The sequence below is a fragment of the Xiphophorus hellerii genome, chromosome 4 (genome assembly GCF_003331165.1).
Source record: "Xiphophorus hellerii strain 12219 chromosome 4, Xiphophorus_hellerii-4.1, whole genome shotgun sequence".
Taxonomy (NCBI): domain Eukaryota; kingdom Metazoa; phylum Chordata; class Actinopteri; order Cyprinodontiformes; family Poeciliidae; genus Xiphophorus; species Xiphophorus hellerii.
The window spans coordinates 34178886-34201243 of NC_045675.1; the positions used below are offsets into that span (position 1 = coordinate 34178886).

A 22358-nucleotide genomic window follows, 5' to 3' on the forward strand; every position below is an offset into this window, starting at 1 on the left:
CAATATCAGTGCAGTTCTATAGGTGGGTGTGGCTTCAACCCGACCATGACCACAACTTCCCACAGTTCCATCCTGAAAGACCAAATGTATGCAATGTAATACTTCCGCTGAGACCCATTAATGTGTCTGTTGGCAGCAGAGGCTGGATGATGTTTGTTGCCCTGCAGAGAAATGTCAAGGAGAAAGCTCCAACTGTATCTCTGTGCTGTAAACACACTAAAAGGAAAAGTTTGACTTTCATTGGGTTTTATTCTCACGAGCAGAGTTCGACTGCAGGCGAGCTGAAAATGAAAAATCCTTCTTGTTTCAACAGAAACAGAAGAATGATCTACACACACACCTTCTAGTGAATTCCTGGATGTGGTTTTATCTCAGATGGATATTTCAATATAACCATGTGGGCTGTTTTTGCAAGCTTGGAAGGATATAACAATGTTGCATTTTAATAATTTTGCCTTATACTTAGATTTTTTGACAGTTTTATTCCACTTTATTATTGCTATTAATGTCCACAAAAGTCAAACATTATTGTTACAAACTGGCTGGGATTAAATGGGTTCTGCTGCCTAGAAGTCATAATATTTCAAAATACAGATGTTCATATTGTAATACTTCTTTTCATATGCAAATATAGAAATTAAGGTGTAACTCTTGTTTTTTTTGTTTGTTAGTTTTTTTAGATTTTAGGATAGTTTTGTGCATCATAATACAAATTTTCACATTTAACCCCCAAAAAGAGCTAAAAATAAAACAAGTACAAGTATTACATTTAGCTTCAAATAAATGCTAAAACCTGGTATTTAATTATTTAATTACAATTGAGACAATGGAATTGGTCAAGTTTAATCTCCTATTTTTTCTGTAACTTAACCTTGAACCTATTAAAGAAGTTGCGTGTGTCCTTCAGGCCTCAGAGGTTTAGCAGATAATCAGAGGTGTCATGATCTCATTGCTGTGTGCTGCGTTTGCAGGAGTTGGCCGATCTTCGTCATGTTCATGCAAAGCTCAAGAAGCAGTTCCAGGAGCGCACTGCAGAACTGGCCCATGCCAACCGAAGGGTGGAGAGCCACGACACCGAGGTCAAGAAGCTCCGTCTGAGGGTGGAGGAGCTGAAAAAAGAACTGGGCCAGGCTGAAGACGAGGTACGAACACATATATGTTCATCTTTTAGGGCCTGGGTGTCAAATATGCGTAACATTTCCTAGACTTTGTGTATTAAATGAGTAGAAGATCTGTTGCTTTAAATAACTTTTTCAAAACTGATCCAACAGCAGCACAAATAGCTTGGTATGTTAGAGTGTGATGCATTTCAATCTGGCAGATTCATTGTCTATAAAAATATTCACCCCTTGGATGTTTTAATCTGTTATTGTGTTTATTATTTTTAATGGCATAATGGCTTTTTTTGGACAAAAAAATTACAAAATGTTTAATGTCAAAGTGACAACTGATTTCCACAAAGCAATGACAATTAAAGCAATATGTAACATGAAATACTTATGTAAATTACATAAATATTCACCCCTTTAAGTCAATATTTAATATCCGCTCCTCTGGCTGCCGTCCCAGCAGGTCTCAGTCAGGACGTAGGCCTGTTGTAATAAGGAGTAAATCAATCACAATAACAAGTTTTACTGAACAATGAATTCTCATTGCAATAAATGATAATAATGTTGTTTTGAGACCATTTTCAAGTAAATAATGGTAATGACATAATGCAAGAACACATTCTCAGAGGTCAATAAACTGTAAATTGTAGAGAACAGGAAGACATTTTAAATATCCAAAATAAACAAAACAACAGAAACAACAAATAAAACAAATTATGAAATCTCTGTAAACTAAACTGTCCTTCAAAAAATGGCTAGATGAGACCAAAGCAAATTATGGATATTATTGAGCTTGTTTTAATTTATCATGTGATTAATTGATTTATTGCGTAGGCATGTCGCAACATTTTCTTTTATGTGATGAACATACTGAAAATCATTACAACTCACTGTGTGGGTGTGCGTGTGTGTGTGTGTCCAGCTGGATGAATCTCATAACCAGACAAGGAAACTGCAGAGGTCTCTGGATGAGCAGGTAGAGCAGACTGAGAATCTGCAGGTCCAACTGGAACACTTGCAGTCAAGGTGAGATGTACACACACGTGTGGACGTCCGTTCATTTTTCATCTATTTCTACAGAGTGCCCCTAAACCTAACTATTACCAGTACATGGATAACACTAACCTAAAATAAACTTAATGCACACCTTAGTCCTAAACTTAACCCCTAGATCAAAAATATATATAAAGTTATATATGATGTATACAACAACATAGTATATATGTTGTTGTCCCAACAACATATGGAAGCTGGGGCTGTGTTTATGTTGATTTCTCAAATCACACTGACACCTGGCATGGCACACAGCAACACAACAAGAGAGCTCTCTGTTACTACGGTAACATGTGATAGGGAGCTTGGTGATTGGCTGCTGAGGCTCATAGTGACAGTGTGGAGAAAATGGAGAGAAGACAAAGAGAAGAGGAGGAGTTAGGCTGATGGAGAGAGAGGTTAGCTGAGTGACAGAGGTTCAGACACATATGCACTCACACACACACTTTCAGCTGAACCTGGTGGGTTCTGAGTGGAACCCAAACACACTAACTCTACATATTAACTTCCACACAGCTGAGACCATGGAACCTTAATTGAAAGATAAGTTTGTTGAGTTTAAACTTTGTTAGCCATCATGACCACTGATTGATGAAATTAGTGACTTTCTCTGTAATGTTTCTTCTGGAAAACCAGTCTAAAAGCAGCCATCTACTGTATGTGGATGTAACTTGGATCATTTGAGATTCAGTCTCATCCACACTGTGTGACATCTCCCCCAGTATGACAGCCGTGGGTCCTGTCAAAGCCGCAGAAGAGCATAACCAATGAAAGACTTCATCTGGTTCAGGTAGTTAAAACAGGTAGTTAAAGTTCTGCACATCTCAACAGATTTGTTGCTACCCCACAAACCCCACATTGTTTATTCTGGTTCCTGTTGAAACAGCCATGTTTGTCCCGGACAGCTGACCATAAATTAGTTGGCACTTCACAATAATCTGAAATGATAAAATAACCAACAAAACATCATGACTACATGGTTTATAGTGTGATGTTCTGGTTTTGTTTGGAGCTTTCTTTTTATTGCAGTCTATTCTGTATTGATGGTTCCGTTTGTAACAACCCATCCTGTTAAACTGCATGTCTTCAGAACAGATTTAGACTTTTAGACTTTATTGTCTCTAAGGGGAAATTTGTTCCCACTAACCAGTTAGCGCTAACGTTCTCCACAATTTTGGAGAAAGTTGCTTATGTCCGACTGCAGACTTATCTTGACCTGAATGAAATTGGTGAAAAATTTCAGTCTGGTTTTAAATTGTGGCACAGCACTGAAACTGCCCTTTTAAAAGTTTTAAATGAACTTCTATTCACTGTTGATGAAGGTAAATCAGCAGTTCTTTTACTTTTAGGTCAGTCTGCTGCTTTTGACACTCACAACATCCTTTTGACTCGTTATAGTCACTTGTTGGTATTCAAAGTACAGCACTAAATTGGTTTTGGTTCTTTCTTTTAAACAGAAGTTTTTCTGTAAATCTAGGACAGCATTTCTCCTGCATCTGGGGTTCAATAATGGCACCTGTTCTTATATCTGCTGCCTCTGGATTATATGTTTAAAAAGCACAAAGTCTCTTTTCATTGTTTTGCAGACAACATTCAAATCTATCTACTTGTAACCACAAATGACCAACAGTCTGCTGTACATATGTTACAGGATTGTCTTCAGGATGTACATGCATGGTTAAGAGCAAATTTTCTGAACTTAAATAAGGAAAAAAACAGGTAAATGTAATCCCCCTGCTTCACAGTGGGGAAGGTGTAGGCCTGGAGATGAGCCATGCCTGGTTTCCTTCAAACATGATGCCTGCCTGCCATTCACACCAGACTTCAGTCTTTGTCTCATCAGACCAGAGAGTCTTGCTCCTCCTAGTCCAAGAGGCCTTCAGGAGCCTTTAGGAAAACTGACCTGCACTGTAAACTGTGGTACCTATGTAGCCTGGTGTGTGCCTTTCGAAATCAAGTCCAACTGAATTCACCGCTGGACTCCATTCAAGCTGTAGAAACATTTCAAGGATGTTCAGTGGAAGCGTTTCCACTGAACATCCTTGGATGCGTATCCATTTTTAGCCTCATGGCACGGACTGTGAATACTTACATAAATTGGATTTCTTGGTTTTATCTTTTTAATAAATTTGTTAAACACTCAAAAACAAAATCAGACTTATTCAAAGTGTAATGTGTTGCTGGCTCACATTGGTCTGAAACTTGGTCTGAGTTGTTAAATAAGCTTCATAATAAGCCTATTTAAACAGGACTACAGCATCTCCTGTTCTCAGCCTTCCTCTTGTAAAACTTCATCACCTTCCTGAACTTAAGAGCAGGAAGGTGAACTTAAGAGAACTTAAGGTGATGAAGTTCCTGAACTTCATCACCTTCATCACCTTCTACAAACTCACTTTGATAAAAAAAAAACTAGTGTTTGGGGCTGTGTTTATGTTTTATATTTATATTTATATTCCGGAGTAACCTCATAACATTGGAACCTCAAAACATTGTTCTGAGCCGTATGCAACGAAATTTCGTTCTGTATACACCCTGTGCATGCAAAATGATAATAAAGTCAGTCTAAGTCTAAGATAAGCTACTGAATACGGATAGCTACTTCACACAACTGTACATCCATAAATTTCTTTGAGATGCTGTACACACACGACTGATCAGCACATCACCATATGAGAAATTCCCCTGCAGACAGACTGTGGGCTCTGTGCGACAGGCTAACATGCTGACATGGACTCTCCCCTCCCCACCACCAGGCTGAGGCGGCAGCAGCAGAGTCCTGCTCTGTTTGGGAAGATGCGATCCGCTCGCTTTGGTCCTGAAAACCCAGATGGCCCAAGAAGTGATGTTGATGAGGAAGAGGAGGACCTGCAGTTACAGATTCCATGACATATGTCCCCATCCACAAATGAACAGGATATTGGGACGTCAGCAGTCACATGAACAATATGAAGTCTAGGAAGTGTTTTCCAGAAAGGGTGAAGTATTACTGGACATGAAAATATCCCAAAACTTTCATCTAGATTTAAATCCAAAAGTCAGTGTCTGTTTCTTGTTCAAACTGTAAATTCATGTAGACTTCTCAGGATGTCAAATAATTTCTGGTCATGAATTAATCAAATCTGAACAGTCAGCAGGTTTTCTTTTAGGAGACCTAGACCACAAGATTTAAATCAGGCTGCACCGTGCCAAGCACACACCAGGAGCCTCATGTATAAAAGAGTGCACAGCTTTCACACTAAAAACTGACATACGAAAAAATTGTGAAAAGTGCAGCGCACAAAAATATTCAGATGTATAAAACCATGTGTACGCACATACCTGAGCTCATTTCCTTTATAAATCCTAATTTGCAGGAAATAGAGCGCAGCTGCTGGTCTGTCCTGTCGCCACATATGTAAATTAGTATAAATGCACAGAAGACTGCCACCACAAGCAGCAATAACCATGGCAACGGTTTTTGCATGTAGCAGTATGTATATTTAAAATTATTATTATTACGTATCCTAAAAGGTGCTTTAAGGGCATATAAAATCACCTCATAAAAAATAAAAATAATACATTTTAGAGAAAAAATTCCAAAAAGAAAATAAAATGGAAATGCTTGTTTGAACAGCAGAGCGTTCAACTGAGATTTAAAGACAGACAGCATGCCAAGAGTCCTTTGGGGTGAGTAGGGAATGTGGAAGTTTATTCTATAATAATAGAGAAATCATGTGTATTGCACATTTACAGAATGGAGATGCTTTCTATTCATAAAGGTGGATTCAGAAAGCTGGCATGGCTTGACTGAAGGATGATTGTCTGACCCAGGGGTGCCCAAAGTGGGTCCTAGAGGGCCGGCATCCTGCACGTTTTAGTTCTCTCTCTGGTGGTACCAACAACCTTTTCAGCAAGTCAATGTTCTTCTTAGGCCTTCTAATGAGCCATCATTTGATCCAGGTGCATTAAACCAGGGAGAGAACTAAAACATGCAGGATGCCGGCCGTCTAGGAGCGACTTTGGGCACCCCTGGGACCTGTCAGCAGGTCCAGCTGAACCTGCACCGGTAACTCATAGCTCCTTTAAGTTCTGCACAGAGATCCAGGATGATCAGTCTGGGCAATCCAAATGCTAATAAACCATCTTTAACATTTCCCAGCAGATCAATATGTCTCTGATAAAACGATCCCTCCGATTTCCACTATTGCTGGGTTGAAGATGATGTAGCACCGACGTCATCCAGTGCAGATGGAGGGCAGGAAGTAAATGCAGAATGTTTATTTCTGCTGATCCAGCATCAAAATGCCAAAAGTCTGTGTCCTGTATGGTTGTTCCAACCGTTCTAATAGAGAGAAAGATAAACATTATCTTTTACATTTACTACCTTGTAAAGGTAGTTGATCACAGGATAGTTAATTTAAAAAAAACTTACCAGAAAAAAATAAAAGGAGTGAAGTGGATCAACAATCTAGGGCTAAAAACAGGAGGTGTGGAAACTAACAACGCCAGAGTTTGCAGCGCCACTTTCTGTCAGGTAACAATCGCATCGTTTAAATTGTATTTTCACATACTTTATTGGACAGTTACTTAAAAAGACAAGCATTCATATGTAAGATAAGATATATTATTTTTATGCCCTAGTTTGATAGTCCACAGAGTGTTAATGTTGTTAGCAGCTAACTCAGTGCCGAGTCCCAGACAGAAAATATAATGTTTATTCAGTGGGATGAATAAACATGAACTAAAAAAGAAAAGCTATATAACCTACCCAGCCATACAATCACAGTGAGCTGTGACTATTCCCCCACATGATTCGTGTCTGGCCATGAACACAGGGTTTCTGTATCGCTGAGAATGGTTGACCTACATTGGACCTGAATCTAGCGTCCTCCGACGACTCAACATTAACATACAACTTCAGCATGAAGTTGGGTTTACAGAAGATAAATAAATTATTTACCAGCACATAAAAATAACGTGTTAGTTTGTTGTTAGTGATACCATTGTTATCGTAGACTAATTACTTAAAATAGCACAACTCACTACTCACCCGGCAGAAACAAGTCAACAGTCATTTAATGCTTCTTTTGATCCTAAATGGTCGACCCAACCTTAAACAAAATATTTGTATGTTTCCAGGTTTTTGAAAACTTTCTTCTGGCTCGTTGTATAATACGAGGTTGCAGCACCAGATAGTTACAGTATGTCGATCTCCTCGACGCCGGGTAAATCCTCAAGATTGTATGACAAGTCTTTTTATTCGACGAGATAATATGGGTCACATCCTAAATATATGTGTATTTTTCCGAGATACCTTGTCTGTTCCAGCCTATTTAGAGCATTGGCGTACTCACTGTGATCCATTTTTCTCTGTTTTGAACTGGACCACTTCCGGACCTCCATCTGAATTTCGCACGTCATCCGGGTCATGTGTCTGAAACCCAGCATTTGGCGATGCTCTCCATCCGAGTCAAAGCATTCTACAATTACACAGCACACCTTTGCACAGCTACTAATATATGTGTGATTATCTACACACCTTGATCACCTTTAAATTTTTCACACCTCACCTGTTTGGAGTTAATCTGCTTATCTGACTCAATTTTCTTTTTCAGTGATAATAAATTACCCTGCAGATAACATGCATTTTTTTCATGCGTTTCGGCGCATAGACCGATCCGTTACATCTTTATGTGACAAGAGCTGAGGAAATTTACTATGTACATTCAAGTGAGGTGTTCACGTCCCTTTATTTTATTTATTTTGTATGTGTGTTATGTTATTGTCTGAGGATAACTGTGGTTCAGTTTCATTGTTTACATTTAAACAATGAAAGATTAGAATTGTGAAAAAACATCTGGTTCAATGCTCCTTGGGTTAAATAACACTGAATGGAGTCAGATCTCACTGTATTTAGGTGAGTTTTGGCGCTTTGTTGTTTATTATCCACAAAATTTGAGTGGCTGCCGCACATTTTCACAGGGGGTAGAAAGTTTGCACTTTCATTTTTATACATGCCAACTTGTGCGTAAAATATGGTGCTGCACATTTTTTGTGCGTACGCATTCTTTATACATGAGGCCCCTGGTCCTGACGAGGCTACACACTCGCTAAATCTCACATATATATGAGAGGCCCCATGGGCCAAAACTTACTGACTCTCGCATATACCATCAAACTCCTATACATAGACCAATATGCTCTCAAATCAACCTTTCATACTCCATTAAAAATATGTTTTTCCCTGAAGGAAAGTCTATATGTGAATATAAAAAAATATTGTAAATAAAATAGTTCACTAAAATGTGAAATCAACTAAAATGATTTAGCAATTTTAATTACATTTTCTTTTTTGCTTGAGGAAAAAGTGCTTACAAAAAACAGTTGTGAAATTATGTAATGTGTTTTAACATGGAGGCTGAAGAAACTCCTCCTGGCACTTGAAGACTGTGCAGTTTACCTCTTAATTTAAAAAAAAAACAAACTTTCCTGATACATTTTGGTTATTTTAAAGTTGTTTTTTGTGAACACATTGCAAATAGTAGAAACATGTTGGTAACACACAAAAAAGCAATATTGATGTATTTATAGCCACACTATAAATTTTAAATTCATACCGAATTCAGTTAGATTGCCTTTTCAATGGGTGGTCCAGCTACCCAACGGTTGCATCATTGCTTTTAATGAGGTTGGACAAACTACAAAACCAAAGAAAAAGTGGCAAACTGTTTGATTTAAATATGATAAAATAAAACATGTTAGGCCTCGCGTCATGAGGGACTGAACTACAGGAGGTTGGTATAAGAACTATTAATCCCATAGGTTCCAAAATATGTTTCACTGACTTTTTCCAATGCTCCCTGCCTCCCATCCCATGGTGGTATTCTTCCCTATCAAGCGTAATATGATAGGGATAATTAAATTCATGAAACTCTCTCGCAATCTATGCCACACCACCTGATTCTTCCTGCCCAAACCAATTCTAGTCCTCAAGGCCTGGAGTCCAAAAACTTACACATGTTCCTGAATTAACAATTATCTCATCAGTAACAGTAGTAGTAGTAGTGTACTCATGTTGAAGTGGAGACACATTTAAAAGTTGCAGGACACTTGTGGACTGGAAGTGATGACCCCTAATGTACAGACATCGAGAGATAAGGTCAGTTTGTTTTTTAATGAGTTCTCCCTCCCATTAGGCCACAGGATTGGAAAAAAATTGGCAGCTGCTGTTCCACTGATGAACTTATTCTAGATACAGACAGGTTTAAAATGCAGTTCTTTGTTTCCAAGAGTGTTGTCCTACTCATGAAGCAGGTTTAAACAACTGCATTCAATTCCTTTGAAAAGTTCTGTCTCATAGAAATTAATATTAATGTAATAAAATTGTATTTCATTTTATGATGAAAACTTGTCAAGGCCTTGAAATAACATCTTTACATCCAAATGGTAATCTTGACCTTTGGGATCAAATATTTTTGCTTTGAAAACACTAATTGGCTATATATTGCACGATTTTAATATTTTTTTATGTTTCCACAGTAAATTATTTTTTTCTCACAAACATCATCATGGTGAATGTGAGATTGAATGGTGTATTGTATAAATAAGAATAATTAAAAGTGTGACTTTGAGCCAGCATCAGACTCATCTGTCGTTGTGGTTGATGGTAAAGTTTGACAGCTCTTCAGACTGGAGCTGTGAGGTCTAGGTGCAAAAAAGAACTAATATGACCTTTTAATAAACTTTCACAAATTAAGTAAATGTTTTTTAGTTCACAAACTTAAGTTTCTAAATGTTATGTTATTGGTGAAGAATAATCTAATCCAGGTTTGAAGTTTCTAAATTGTGTAGTTTTTAAACTAGAGCAGATAAAAGATTCTCAAGATGGTGAGAAAAAATGTGGAATTGCCCTTTAGCCATTTCCTGAAGTAATAAGTGAAAGCCAACTTCAGCTTCATAAATGAAGCTGAAGTTCAGCATTTACTGCAGCAGCAGATGGAGTGCCCAGTCTCTAACTGTTGGCTCGTATCTAACATTTCAAATATTGCTCATATTACTGTGGAAGCATTTACAATATTATTTAGAAGACTCATTACTTAAATGCCTGAGTGGCTTCTGCTCAGCTATTTTCTCCTAAAACCCATGACAATCTTCTTTATTACAGGCGTCCAATCAGAAACTGAGAATTGAAGATAATTTCCTTTTCCATCAAACTCTCTCACGCATACCACTATACTCATCCACACAGACCACCATTAATTCTCACTTTCACAATCAAACCCTCCTATATTTACTGATATTCTCATGTTCTGTCATTCAATCTCACATTTACTATCATGTTTTCATCATGTTTTCAAAAATATGTTTATTGAAGGATAAAATAATTTAATAATGAATACATCTCTGGCTTTCGCGAAATTTCATTATGCTTTTTTTGTAAATATAGATTTAATATTATATATTTAATATAAAAAAATATATAAATATTTAAGTTTATTTCAAACAAATATTTTTGGTTTGTGTTTGGTAATACTGCACATAAGAGAGTTAATTAGTATATGTAAAAGAGTCTGATGGTATATGCAAGAGAGCTTGTAAGTTTTGGCCCATGGGGCCTCTCATACATATGATTTGATGTATTTACAAAGACATACAACAAGCAGACAACAACCAGTGGCTGGAGTGAGACTCCATGTCTCATAGGATGAGTGCATGTGTTACTACATCATCAGAATCCAGTTTGTGTCATCAGTTTTTAATTTTACCTCAAATGCACAAATACTGCAGCTTTCTTATTTGAACAGTGCTACTGTAAAAAACGAGCTCAATCCTTCATTTACATAAGCAGTATCTATATATCACCCTATGTTGTTTTTCAGATGAAAAGTCTGTTCTGCTGGCTGAATTGATGATCTTGATATCATCCTTGGGTTCAACTTACTGTTCTGATGTTTTTCTATATTTCATACCCATCCTGCAAAACTGAACCTGCAAACAATGATATGCTGCAGCTGCTTGATGGATGATTGTCCGACTGTAGGCAACACTAGCTTATAAACCCTATTGTAAATGATCTGGAAGTGATGTATTTAATATGGCTGCAGCTGATCAATGACAACAAAACCATGTTAGTATTAAACCAGGAGAAAGCATCAGTTAACATATGTATAGATACTGAAGGATGAGAAGCTGAGAGAGACTCTGTTACTGGGGAAATAACAGTCCATCAGTGAGACGTGCTTCTGGGATGGAAAATATCCCACAAAGATATGGTCAGGTCAGGTTTGGAAAATACCAACAAGTTAGACATGGAGAAAGCTCTGACCTCTTGGTATGAAGTAAAATGTCTACTTCATTTTACCAATCAGGCAGTATGTCTGAAGCACTGTCCACACACCAACTCCATCAGCACAACCAAGATGCTTGAGAACTGATAAAACTTGAGACACTGACTGGTTGTTTATTTCTGCAGATCTTTGCTGTTAACTAATTACACGCAGAAGTATCTTTATTGGTGTCCATCTTTTCAATTTTTTTTACATTTTCTGTGTGAACCCCCAGATTTCAGTCTGAGCTTCAGTGACATTGTGGTTAAAATGAAAGTGCTAAAACTCAGCAGACTTCTTTGTTACACTTTAAGTTTCAGTCAAAGGTTGACACTTTGCACCAACTTTTAAACTTCCAAATTTATAACTCATCCTGTGACTTGCATTCAGACCAACTATGTACTTCCTCTGCTCACTGGGACATCCTGATGTGATTACTTGTTGATGGTCATCTTAAATAATGTACAGTTCTGCAAAAACAGTTGTGGAATTTTTCAATTTTCCTCCTCAAATTCCTAAAGTTAGGATCAAGAGAGGGAGTAAATGTGTCATGAAAGAATGAATCACAGTTAATGCAAGCCAATGTCATTGCTTTGAGTTTTTAATGTTGAAACTAGCAGGTATTGAAGAGGAGGCCATGTTTGAGGACTATGTCTCTGCTCCTCTCGGTCTCAGTACTTACCCACTGAATCCACAATCACTCTGCCTCAGGCTTATCTCTGATGCTGGAAGAGGACCAATATATTTGTAATGATCGTCACTCTGTATTCCTACTATTTATGCTGTTGTTATAAATGTGTTTTTATAAAGGTTGTGCACCACAGTCGTTTCTATTATCTCTATAAATGTCAACTGTACATACAAAGAAATTTGTCTTTTTTAATGTTTCTTATTAGATGTTTTCCAGAAAGTGTCAGAGTTTCCTGTGTCTGTTTTCACTGTAGCAGAAAACACCATATTACAAATAGTCACTAATACAGATGAGACATGTGGAATGACTGGAATGTTATGATACAGCCATAAAGTTTCTGGGAAAATGTCCTATTGACAGATGAGACAACAAATTTTACGTTTTCATTTGTCTTACAAACGGATAAGTACCCCAAACAGACAGCTAAAAACACCCAAGAATGGCTAAGAGGAAAACATTGGACTATTCTGAAGTGGCCTTCTATGAGCCCTGACCTAAATTGTGAGCATCTTTGGAAGAAGCTGAAACATGCCGTCTGGAAAAGGCATTCTTTAAACCAGAGACAAGTAGAGCAGTTTGCTCATGAGGAGTGGCCCAAATACCTGCTGAGGGGTGCAGAAGTCTCATGGACAGTTATAGGAATCATTTGATTGCAGTGATTTCCTCAAAAGGTTGCGCAACAAAATATTAAGGTAAGGGTACCATTAACTTTGTTCAGGCCTGTTTCATTAGTTATTTTTTTAACATAATTCTGTTGAAGCATGTTTGAAAATGTCTGGCTTTCATTTGTTCATTTTCATAGAATCTTTATTCATTATTACCTTTGTCAGATTGAAGTTATTTCTGTGACCGTTTCATTAACCGAGCGGTACCAACAATTTTGTCCATGTCTGTATAATGTCATCAACCCTGGAGTTCTTCTCCAGTCATCTATTCTTTGCTTCAATATTCCAGTTTTCTCACCACTTAGTTGACTGTAGTCCTTAGCTCACAAACCTCTTCCATAAGGCTCATGAGGTTGAGTTGTTTGACCTCTTTGCTGATTTCCTCAAAAGTAAAGTTGAGTGACGTCTTGACCACTAATTCCTCAACTAGTTTTTTGATTGTCATTGCTATCTTCTTCCAAGAAGATGGGGAAATATAAATCCATCAATTTCTTCTTGGTAGAGAAAGGACAGAAAGAAAAAACAAGACTTCTCTCACAGAGTCCATTTGATCTAGACCTCCAACAAAGCAGAGTGGTTTTGTCAAAATTCCTCCAAAATGGTTCAATAAAATGAAAATAAGTTTCCAAAGTGAAAATGTATCCTTGATTTAAACAAATAGCAATGTGTTCCAGAAAATTATATTGGACTGTAGCTTTCCTTTGCACAGGAGTAGTGTTTAGCAGTCATCCTCGAAGCGGCCATCTTGGCAACTTGCTCTATTTTGAGTTGAATATAAAACCTTCCTTTTTCTTCCTCTTCTTCCTCCTTATATGTCTTGCTGAGAGGCAATTCATGAGAGTCTTACATATATGTCTAATGATTCCATTTAGTCTGGTGGTGCCCTGATTCAACTAAAGAAACTCTACCAATAATTTCATTAATTATAGTTTATCACTCATGTTTTTTAAGGTTCTAGTGGTCTTTATGTGAAGGTTGTCAGACAGGAAAGAGGGTTGTGAAAGACACGGGAGACATGTGGCGAAGGTCATCAGGTGGGGACTCAAACCAGTGACAGCCGTGTTGAGGACTGATGCTTCCGTAGACCCTTGCATCACCACAGCACCCTATTAGTCATCATTTTTATAACTTCATAAGCCAAATATTATATTATCTCTTTTGCACAACAATAATAAAAACAAAAAACATAATTTTTTGCCCCCATTTAAAAGTTCAATTGAGTGTTGTTTGCAGATTAAAGTTTTGGGCTGTATCTTCTTTGCTGCTGAAGAACAGGTCTGCTCCAAAAGGTGTTGATTAGGAACATGTCCATCTTTTTGTATTATTTATGTAAATGAAGAACATGTTGCACCTCTTCTGTTTTATGTTGAGTGTCTGGTTTTCTTAAAGTGCAGCAAAAGTGACTAATAATGATGCTGTAATATTGTAGCTGCTGTGTAATTATAAGTGTGATGCAGCTTCTTTTATGGTACAATATAATTTCATAATATCAACTAAATAATTTATGTTGAACCCATCTTTCTGCTGCAGTTGTTTAGCTTTTCTGTTCAGTAACAGGTTTGTCCTGATCAAAAGCACTGAAGACATTTTTACTACACAAAGTTGCTCTATTTTTATTGTTCCAAAATGATTATAATTCTAATTCTCTTTTTAATACAGTTTTGCAGAATATTTTACCTTCTCCAAATGACTGAAATTCTGAAAGCTGTCATTATTAATACTTTAATATTAAAATATTTCTTACATCCTTCTGTTATTCTGCTAAAACTGTTAAACAAAATGTAGTTGATGGTACATATGGTTTACACAGACAATAAAGACTGCTACTATCACCTTATAACTGGAATAGCTTTTTGGCATAATTAAATCTTTAATATGTTCAGCAGCAGGCAGCATGGAAGGAGTAGTTATACGGGAGGGAGAAAGAAGAAGCAGCAAAATTTAAAGTGGAAGTTGTCACATTATTAAGCTTGAAATAATTAAAAATCATGATTAAATCTGACCAGATCATCTTCCACAGGTTGCCAGGTTTTCAAGTGGCAACTTTCTTTCACTTCATCCTGAAATTTCCTCTTCATCCTGCAGTCCAGGAGGCTTTTAATGTCACTGCTGATATGTGATGAATTAAGAAATAAATCTACAACTACAAGTCTGATGTTATTCATTGATATCTATTTTAGGAAAGACTTCAGTCTAAGAAACAAATATAAAAAACAGTTTCATAAATTTGTGAAATATCTTTTCATATTAAGTTTATGAATTGTAAATGATTACAGATCCAGTTCTATTTATCAGAGGTAGATGTAGCAGTTTATTTTGTTGTTTATGGAAGTGCAGTTCCCACTTTTTTTTAACTTAGTTTTGAAAAGACAGACACTGGGACAAAAATTTGGTTCTTCCAAAGGGAAACCCATTCAACTGGTATATGGGAAGATGTGGAGGTATGCATGAAAATGTGACAGCAATGAGGGCTGGCATGAAGCAGTGGTTCTGGGTGGAGACAAGAGACAAGAGTCTCCACCCTTTAGAACAGCTCTTAGTCTCAAAAGTAACAGATGGTCCTTAATGCTCTGAGAAATAAACAGACATAAAAAATAAAAACACTGTTGGGATTTTTTTTAGACTAAAACCATTTAAGGCTGTTCAGAGGCTGCTTAATGGTGATTTTTTTGTGCAAAGTTGTGTGGGCTGCAGTCCATATGGCCCAATAGAGAATCCGATGCTCAGACCACATCTAAAATGTAACCGTGTTAACAGGAAACTGAGCAGCGGAATAGCTATAGTGGAAGCAGGCATGTGAGATTTATTTTCTTCAGTTTGAAGAAATTTCAAGTCAGCATTTTAAAAAAAACAACATACATTCTCTGTAGTTAGTGCATTAAAGACTATAGTAAACTCTCTACAATTTATGTATTTTGTGACAAAACTGGCCTATATCAAGACACCTAACATCTGTGCCATTTTTATAAATGTCAAGTGTTAGTAGAAACTCTTATGCAGCAACCATTATTGACAATAGAGGAATGAATAAGAAAAGATTTATTTAAAAAATGCTGAACAGAGGTGAAGCAGCCAGGTTCACACTGATTATATTATATTATATTATATTATATTATATTATATTATATTATATTATATTATAGCCTCCTTGATTTTAGTGTGTTTTTAAATCCGTTTTAGATACAAATCCCTTAAAATAGCTTACAAAATCAATAGTGATAAAGGCAGTAATGCCACCGTGCCTTCACCCTTTTCCAGCTTCTTCCCTCTGGGAGGCGTTATAAAGTTCCACTGGCTAGAAAAAATATTAAAAGAAACAAAATAAAACATCTATCCCTTCTGCAATAACCTTATTGAACAAGATTTCAAACTTATTTTGCCTTTATAGGATCGTTTTAATGTAGTTTAGTTTTATTATTTTATAAATGTTGGTTATATTGTAATTTGTGTTTTTTTATGTATATGTTTTAAACATAGAACATAGTTAATGGTCTGTAACAACCCAACCTCCATCATCCCTAAAAAAACAATAATAGAAATAACTTTAAAGCCTACACTATAATATACATGTTTTGTCATTCTTGCACTCATCTGAAGTAAAACTGTCCATGTTTTATTCAAAAGAATGTAAAATGTAATGAATTAGAAATATTTTTCTTAAAGGTTTGTGGCTCTAGTGACCTGTATCTGATAGTGGTCTAGCAGGAAAGTGGGTTTTGAGAAAGAAGAAAGATATGTGGCAAAGGTCATTGGACGGGGACTCAAACCTGTGACGGCTGCATCAAGGGCTGCCATACACAGGTCACACTTTACCCCTGTACCATTGCCACGCCTGATTAGAGATATGTTTTACACTTAATCCATCAAAAATCTTAAATTGATATAACTTAGATGGTCAGAACTACTGCAACGCCTTGTTTGGCCACATGCCAAGCAAGAGTACTTGTCATCCATAAAGTAGCTTGTCTAGAAGAAGAAAGTGATTTATGACCGTTGAGGGAAACCATAATTCCATGTAGGTTGAAGCTTGAACACTTACTTGCAAATACATCGGTCAGCAAGTGTTCATCAACAGCAACGATTTTTGTTGTCAGGCCTTTCTTAGAGATACACTCACTTCAGTGTAAGCTTTTGGTTTGTCTTAAGACCAACAGGTAAACAACCGAAACTATGTAAAGAATAATGAAGCCCATTTCTGCCACTCTGATAAAAAAATGAAAATCTCAGTATATTGAGATAGTTATCTCAATATAATTATAGGCTGAGCATGCAATAATTCATTGTGAAAAATATAGGGTGAGAAGAGAAAAACTAAAACAAGAAATAAGAAAATATGATGTGGAGACATTAAGAATGAATATTAGTTAAACGTGACAAGATAAATAACTCATTTATTGCATTTCTAAAGGAAATTGAATTATGTATAAGAATTTAGTTTGGGTAGATAAGAAAAATAATCTGGCCTACACTCCAGCACAGTCACCCGCCATAAAAAAAAAAGAAGTCCTTGCCTGATGGTCAACTGTACAGGTAAAGTCAAGACTGAGATTGGTCCCTTGAGTGGTGGGGTTTTTTCAGCCTAATTCTTACCTGCTGTACTCTCTGTGCCTTCTAGATTAATTCATTACTGGGTTGCTCCAGCCATCTCCAATTTCAGCTCTCAAAATCCTCATAAGGTCTCTCTTGAGTATGCATTCTATAATCTTCCTGTTCCTGTCCCATCTACCTAGAAGTACTTTGTTGTTTGTAAGCCCATCAGGTTCTCACACCTCACTCTACTTCTCATTGCCTGGTTCTCCACTCTCTTCCATAGCAATGCCCATTCTAGAAAGTGTAAGCTCTTGGCCTCAGATTTTCATCTCTACTCCCACTCTACCCATTGTTCCATCCAGATGCCCCAGTAGCACCTTTTTTATTACTAATTTGTTTGTAAATAAACTCAGTACTCTTTTTCTATTATTATTATTCCAAGTCCTTAGTGTATTCTGTATGTGGGTCTTGCCACGTTCTAAGAGGTTAGATTATCCTGAGCTATCTCTGTAGTTACTCTGCTAGAAGACAAACTGGCTACTTTTCCTCACTTCTGCTTGTCTCCAATTTGCATTATCTGCTACTTCAAAAGTTATTTTGTTGTTTTCTTCTCTCAGAGGCTACATCTGCTGTTTGGCTGGGAGGGGGGCATCGTCTGAGATAATGCTGCCTCTCCTGCTATTACCTTTTTACCTTTTATTGACCTAGAAAAAACTTATACACCAGGTTTTATTTTGTTTGGTTTTTTTGTTTGGGTGGGGGGGTTGTCTACACTGTCCCTACTTGATCAGTGAAGTCAGTAAATAAACTGAATTGAAACCTTCCTGGCATCATGACAATTTCATCCTGTAACTCAATGAGATGGAACATAACTTTCATTTTGAAATTTTTTAACTCATTGATATTGTTTGCTCCCATGAAGGGATTTTTGGTGAAGAAATGCTGCGCCGGTATGAAGTCGGGGGGGGAACGTGTCGCAAGGCATAACGGACCTGGCGAAAGACTGTGCTCCAAGTTCACTGAGCTCTATGGAGACTTTTCAGATTTACCTTGCAACTGCTGTGGTGAGGATTTATATAGGATTTCTAGAGATTTCTGGGTGTCTGGGTGGAGATTTTGGAGGAGACAGTCTGGCATTGGCAGGCAATGCTTTTAGGGGGTCTGTGTCAGCAGGTATCAGTGGCTGAGCTGCTCCTACATGGGCCTGGGATAGAATCAAAGTTCTGAGGGTGTCATCCTGGCTGGGCCTTTGGGTGACATGGCTGGTATATCATCAGGGTTTTCGGCCTGTGCATGCAGTGGTTCCCAGGCATTGGTGGACTTTGGTGCCTCTTAAGCTGGTGTGGAGGTTTTTGCCATCTCATTGCAGGTGCTCTATCCTTTAGAGTCTACTCTGTTCTGGACCAAATGTTGGGGTAGTGTTAACTTTCTTGTGGATGGCCTCGAGCTCTGTAGGGCTCACTGGTGCTGCTACCAAAGATGCTGGTAGCAGCACCAGTATTTAAGCATTTAAGCTCCTCTATCTCAGTCACAACTCGCCAGTCTGTCTTGTTACCCTGCTTGGCTCTATGCTCTTCACTTCCCCTGTGCTCCTTAGAATCTCCTTGTGTCTCAGTTTTGGATTTGCTTTGGATTGTTGTGTTCCCTTGGATGTTCATGTTTTGTAAGTTGAACTCTTATTTTGTTCATTAAATTTTCAAAACTGCACTATGTCTTTACCTGCTGCTTTTGGGTCCGCCACATCATGAAATCTTTAATATCAATCAAATATTGAATAAGAAATTAGACTCCTATGCTGACATAGTGTAAATCATACTACATTCAGACTGTACCCAATATTTAAAAAATACTCGACGCGGACGTCGCAGGTTCGACTCCCAGTCCCGACGACCTTTACCGCATGTCTTCCCCCTTCTCCTCACCCTCCTTCCTGTCTGCCTACTGTACAAAAAATACGAGCCACTAGCGCCGCAAAAACTCTTTGGAAAAAAAAATAAAAAATACTAAATTGTAATGCTTAGGGACTTCACTTCAATCTTAGTTTTACTTTCAGTCTGGGAATAAACAAAATAATCTGCAAACCTTAAGTTATTAAACTTAGACAAATGAACATGCTTTGCAAAATACTTTTCCTTTACACTTGTTTCTTTGCAATTAGTTATCACACTACTGCTCACATTTATCAGTCCTTTCTTCCAAGCATTTTAAAATAAGATAAGGTGTAAAATCTATCAGAAAAAATAGAAAAGTAACTAAATTTTGCTACACAAAAACGGGTCACACAATTATTTTGGGTGTACTACAATTAGGTACTGTTGACATTCAGGTCCTTTGGTTCTGAATGTCAACCCAAATAGTTATGGTTAAATTGGGCAGCACCTTGCTAGGGCGGTAGGGGGGCTTACGAGGGCATTTTGGTCCCTTCCCCAGATACCTCCCTAGATCACACCAATGTTCTTGGAGTGGAGACAGAGTTCTCCTTCTCTGCCAACATGCATCAACACCCCATCTAAGCAACCCCATTTTCTATTCACCACATTGGGTTGGAGGCTGGGAGAAGGTGTTGGCCATCTGGTCAGGATCTGGGCTAGTGGGCTACTTTGCTACTGCAGATGGCTGAGTGATCTGCTTATTTCCCTAGGATAACAGAGAGTTATGTAAAAGCTGTATATTAATATAAAACAGCATCATTATGAATACTTTGTTTGCTTGTTGTGACAGTGTTGACAAAGAAAATATTCAGCCAAAAAAAAAAAAAAAAACACCCAGGAGGCTGCACCGTTATGTTATCTGATAGCCAAGTCAATCTGCTATAAACACATTAGTTTTTGTTTTATAGTTAAAACATTTATTGTTCCAAAGGAACACCTGATTTTGTTACATTCTCAAGAATTGCTGATATTCTAACACATGCTTGTGCTTTGATCATTGTAGCTCTGGCTGCATGCTCAGGGTCTTTGTCCTACTGGATTACAAGGCAATAAATAAACAAATAAATAAATAAATAAATAAATACGTTGTAAAACAAGGTTAAGTTTAGTTGGAACCCACAGATATATGTGGATTCTCTCCACGTCCCCGCTGCCTCTTTGTATTGCTTTGGGAGGCGGGTCCGACTGGAACGTGTATGGCTGGCTTGGCGAGTTCTGGGCGTGTGCCTCTGTTTTATCCTGTCGGATTCCGAAACGCTGTAGCTCTGACGGACCGGCTCGGCTCGGCCTGGCCAGGCCCGGCCCAGCTCAGAGCCGATCAGAGCTTCGGACAGACACGGAGACACCGGGCGGGCTGGGGGATGCACAGCCGTGCGTGATCACACAGGCGCTTTTGTGGCCAGTCTGTCGTGTGTTTTGGTTTTGGATTTACCGTGGCTTGTCCCCCAGCAGGCAGAGCTGGTGAAGCGGGTGGACCGGAGTTTTGAGCCGGCGGAGGAAGAGAGACCCAGACCCCGCCCGTCAACAGCTTCCCCGCGAAGAGAGAGATGAACCCACGATCACAGCTGTCACGCAGGTAACATGGAGGACTGAGGATGTCTCCTTCGAATCTTAACAGCTTACTGGCACTTTAATTCTGTTTTCTAGCGCAGGTATTTGTTGTAGAACAATAATATATTTATAGCCACAAAAAAAGAAAGAAAAGAAAAACCCAGTTCGTTTCGGAATAACTGAACATATATAAAAAAGAATCAAACATGTTTGTTTGGTTTTTTTTTTTTTGCTTAAGTTTTTTTTTTCTCAATTTGTATGCCTTTTACAGACTGAAGTACAAATAAATAACGGTGGATACCGGTTTTGCTATTCTACTACCACGAATTATTAACATATTAGCCTTGTAACTAATTACACACAGTAGCAGTTTTTGTTTAGCCTATTTATTTTGGTAGTAAATACACATATGAACATAGACCTGGAGTAGGACTGTATTTAATTCCCTCTCCATGTCTATATTCACAATTTAGCGATAACTGGGCTTCAAAAATAATATTCTGATATTTAAAGCAGCTACTTGAGTTTTTTTCTTAACTCTTTTTTTTTCAGTTTATTGGTGGGCTTAATGATTTCAAAAATGAAGAGTTTCCTGTTTCTGCGTTTGAGCATTGAGTGCTGGGTTCAGGCAGCCTCCCACAGTTCTAACATGATTAAGGAGGGACAGAAATACGATGGATAGATTTTTTTTATGGGCTGTGCTGTTATCGCTCATCTAGAGCAAATGGAAATACATTTAGAGAAATTGAAAATTAGTTTAAAAAATAAATAATTTTGCTGCCTTTAAAGAATCTATTGATTATTTGTTTACCCTTGCGGAGTGCGCAGATGTTGTATCAGCTTCATTGACGTTTCAGTTTCTCTAAAGCAAACTAAACTGTACTGCTCTCTGTCTGCAAACCTGGAAGACTTTTAAAGTTAGTACTAGATAAAAATTGAGTAACATAAGTCAAACTGTGCAGGATTGCCACCCTTTCATCTTGATACAGTGAAATGAGCTCCTAGCTGATAATAGTACACAAATTATGCATATTAAAATCATTTGCTAGTGTTGCTAGTTTTAGTGCAACAAGGGGTCCTTATATACCATTGGAAAAATTTAGTTCATGAATATTATAGCAAATCGCCTTTTTCTTGTTAGTAAATTAAAAATAAACCCATTCCACATCCATAGAACTAGGCTTGACTGAGCATCACCTTCACAGCAATAAGATGAGTTTACCAACTGCTATGTGGAGCACCAAATTGTTTTATTACATTAGGAAACAAGTGGCACACACCCACTATCTTAACATAACTATGAATTGATACACAAAACCAAAATGCCTACCCTTACATAACTGACAGAATAAATTGTGGAAATATAAAAATAAAAGGCAGGCAACCATGATAAACTCTTATTGGTGGTAGAAGTTGGTCCTGTAACAGTGCGCTGTTGGTGCAAAACCCTGGTCTATTTGGCTTGGTTATTGTGTCCGTGGGCAAGATATTTCACCTTCCCACCCTTCTGGTGGTGGTCAGAA

General features: G+C 37.7%; 2 protein-coding genes across 4 annotated transcripts in view; both read left to right on the plus strand.

The window, feature by feature from the left end:
• ccdc102a (coiled-coil domain containing 102A) overlaps nucleotides 1-5857 on the plus strand; it is a 34558-nt gene extending 28701 nt beyond the window's left edge. The window contains exons 8-10 of the mRNA XM_032561470.1: nucleotides 972-1142; nucleotides 2032-2135; nucleotides 4916-5857. Of these exons, the coding sequence (XP_032417361.1) occupies nucleotides 972-1142; nucleotides 2032-2135; nucleotides 4916-5048 (408 nt within the window). The 3' untranslated portion in view covers nucleotides 5049-5857. The remainder of the gene's footprint in view (nucleotides 1-971; nucleotides 1143-2031; nucleotides 2136-4915) is intronic.
• Nucleotides 5858-20135: 14278 nt separating this feature from the next.
• The window catches only part of dok4 (docking protein 4), a 28021-nt gene continuing 25798 nt past the window's right edge, over nucleotides 20136-22358 (plus strand). The window contains exons 1-2 of one of the 3 annotated variants that reach the window (XM_032561476.1): nucleotides 20136-20655; nucleotides 20734-20860. The gene's annotated coding sequence lies outside the window, so the exon portion shown is untranslated. Of the gene's footprint in view, nucleotides 20861-22358 lie in introns of all 3 variants that reach the window. The other 2 variants (XM_032561475.1, XM_032561474.1) reach the window with 2 other exon arrangements.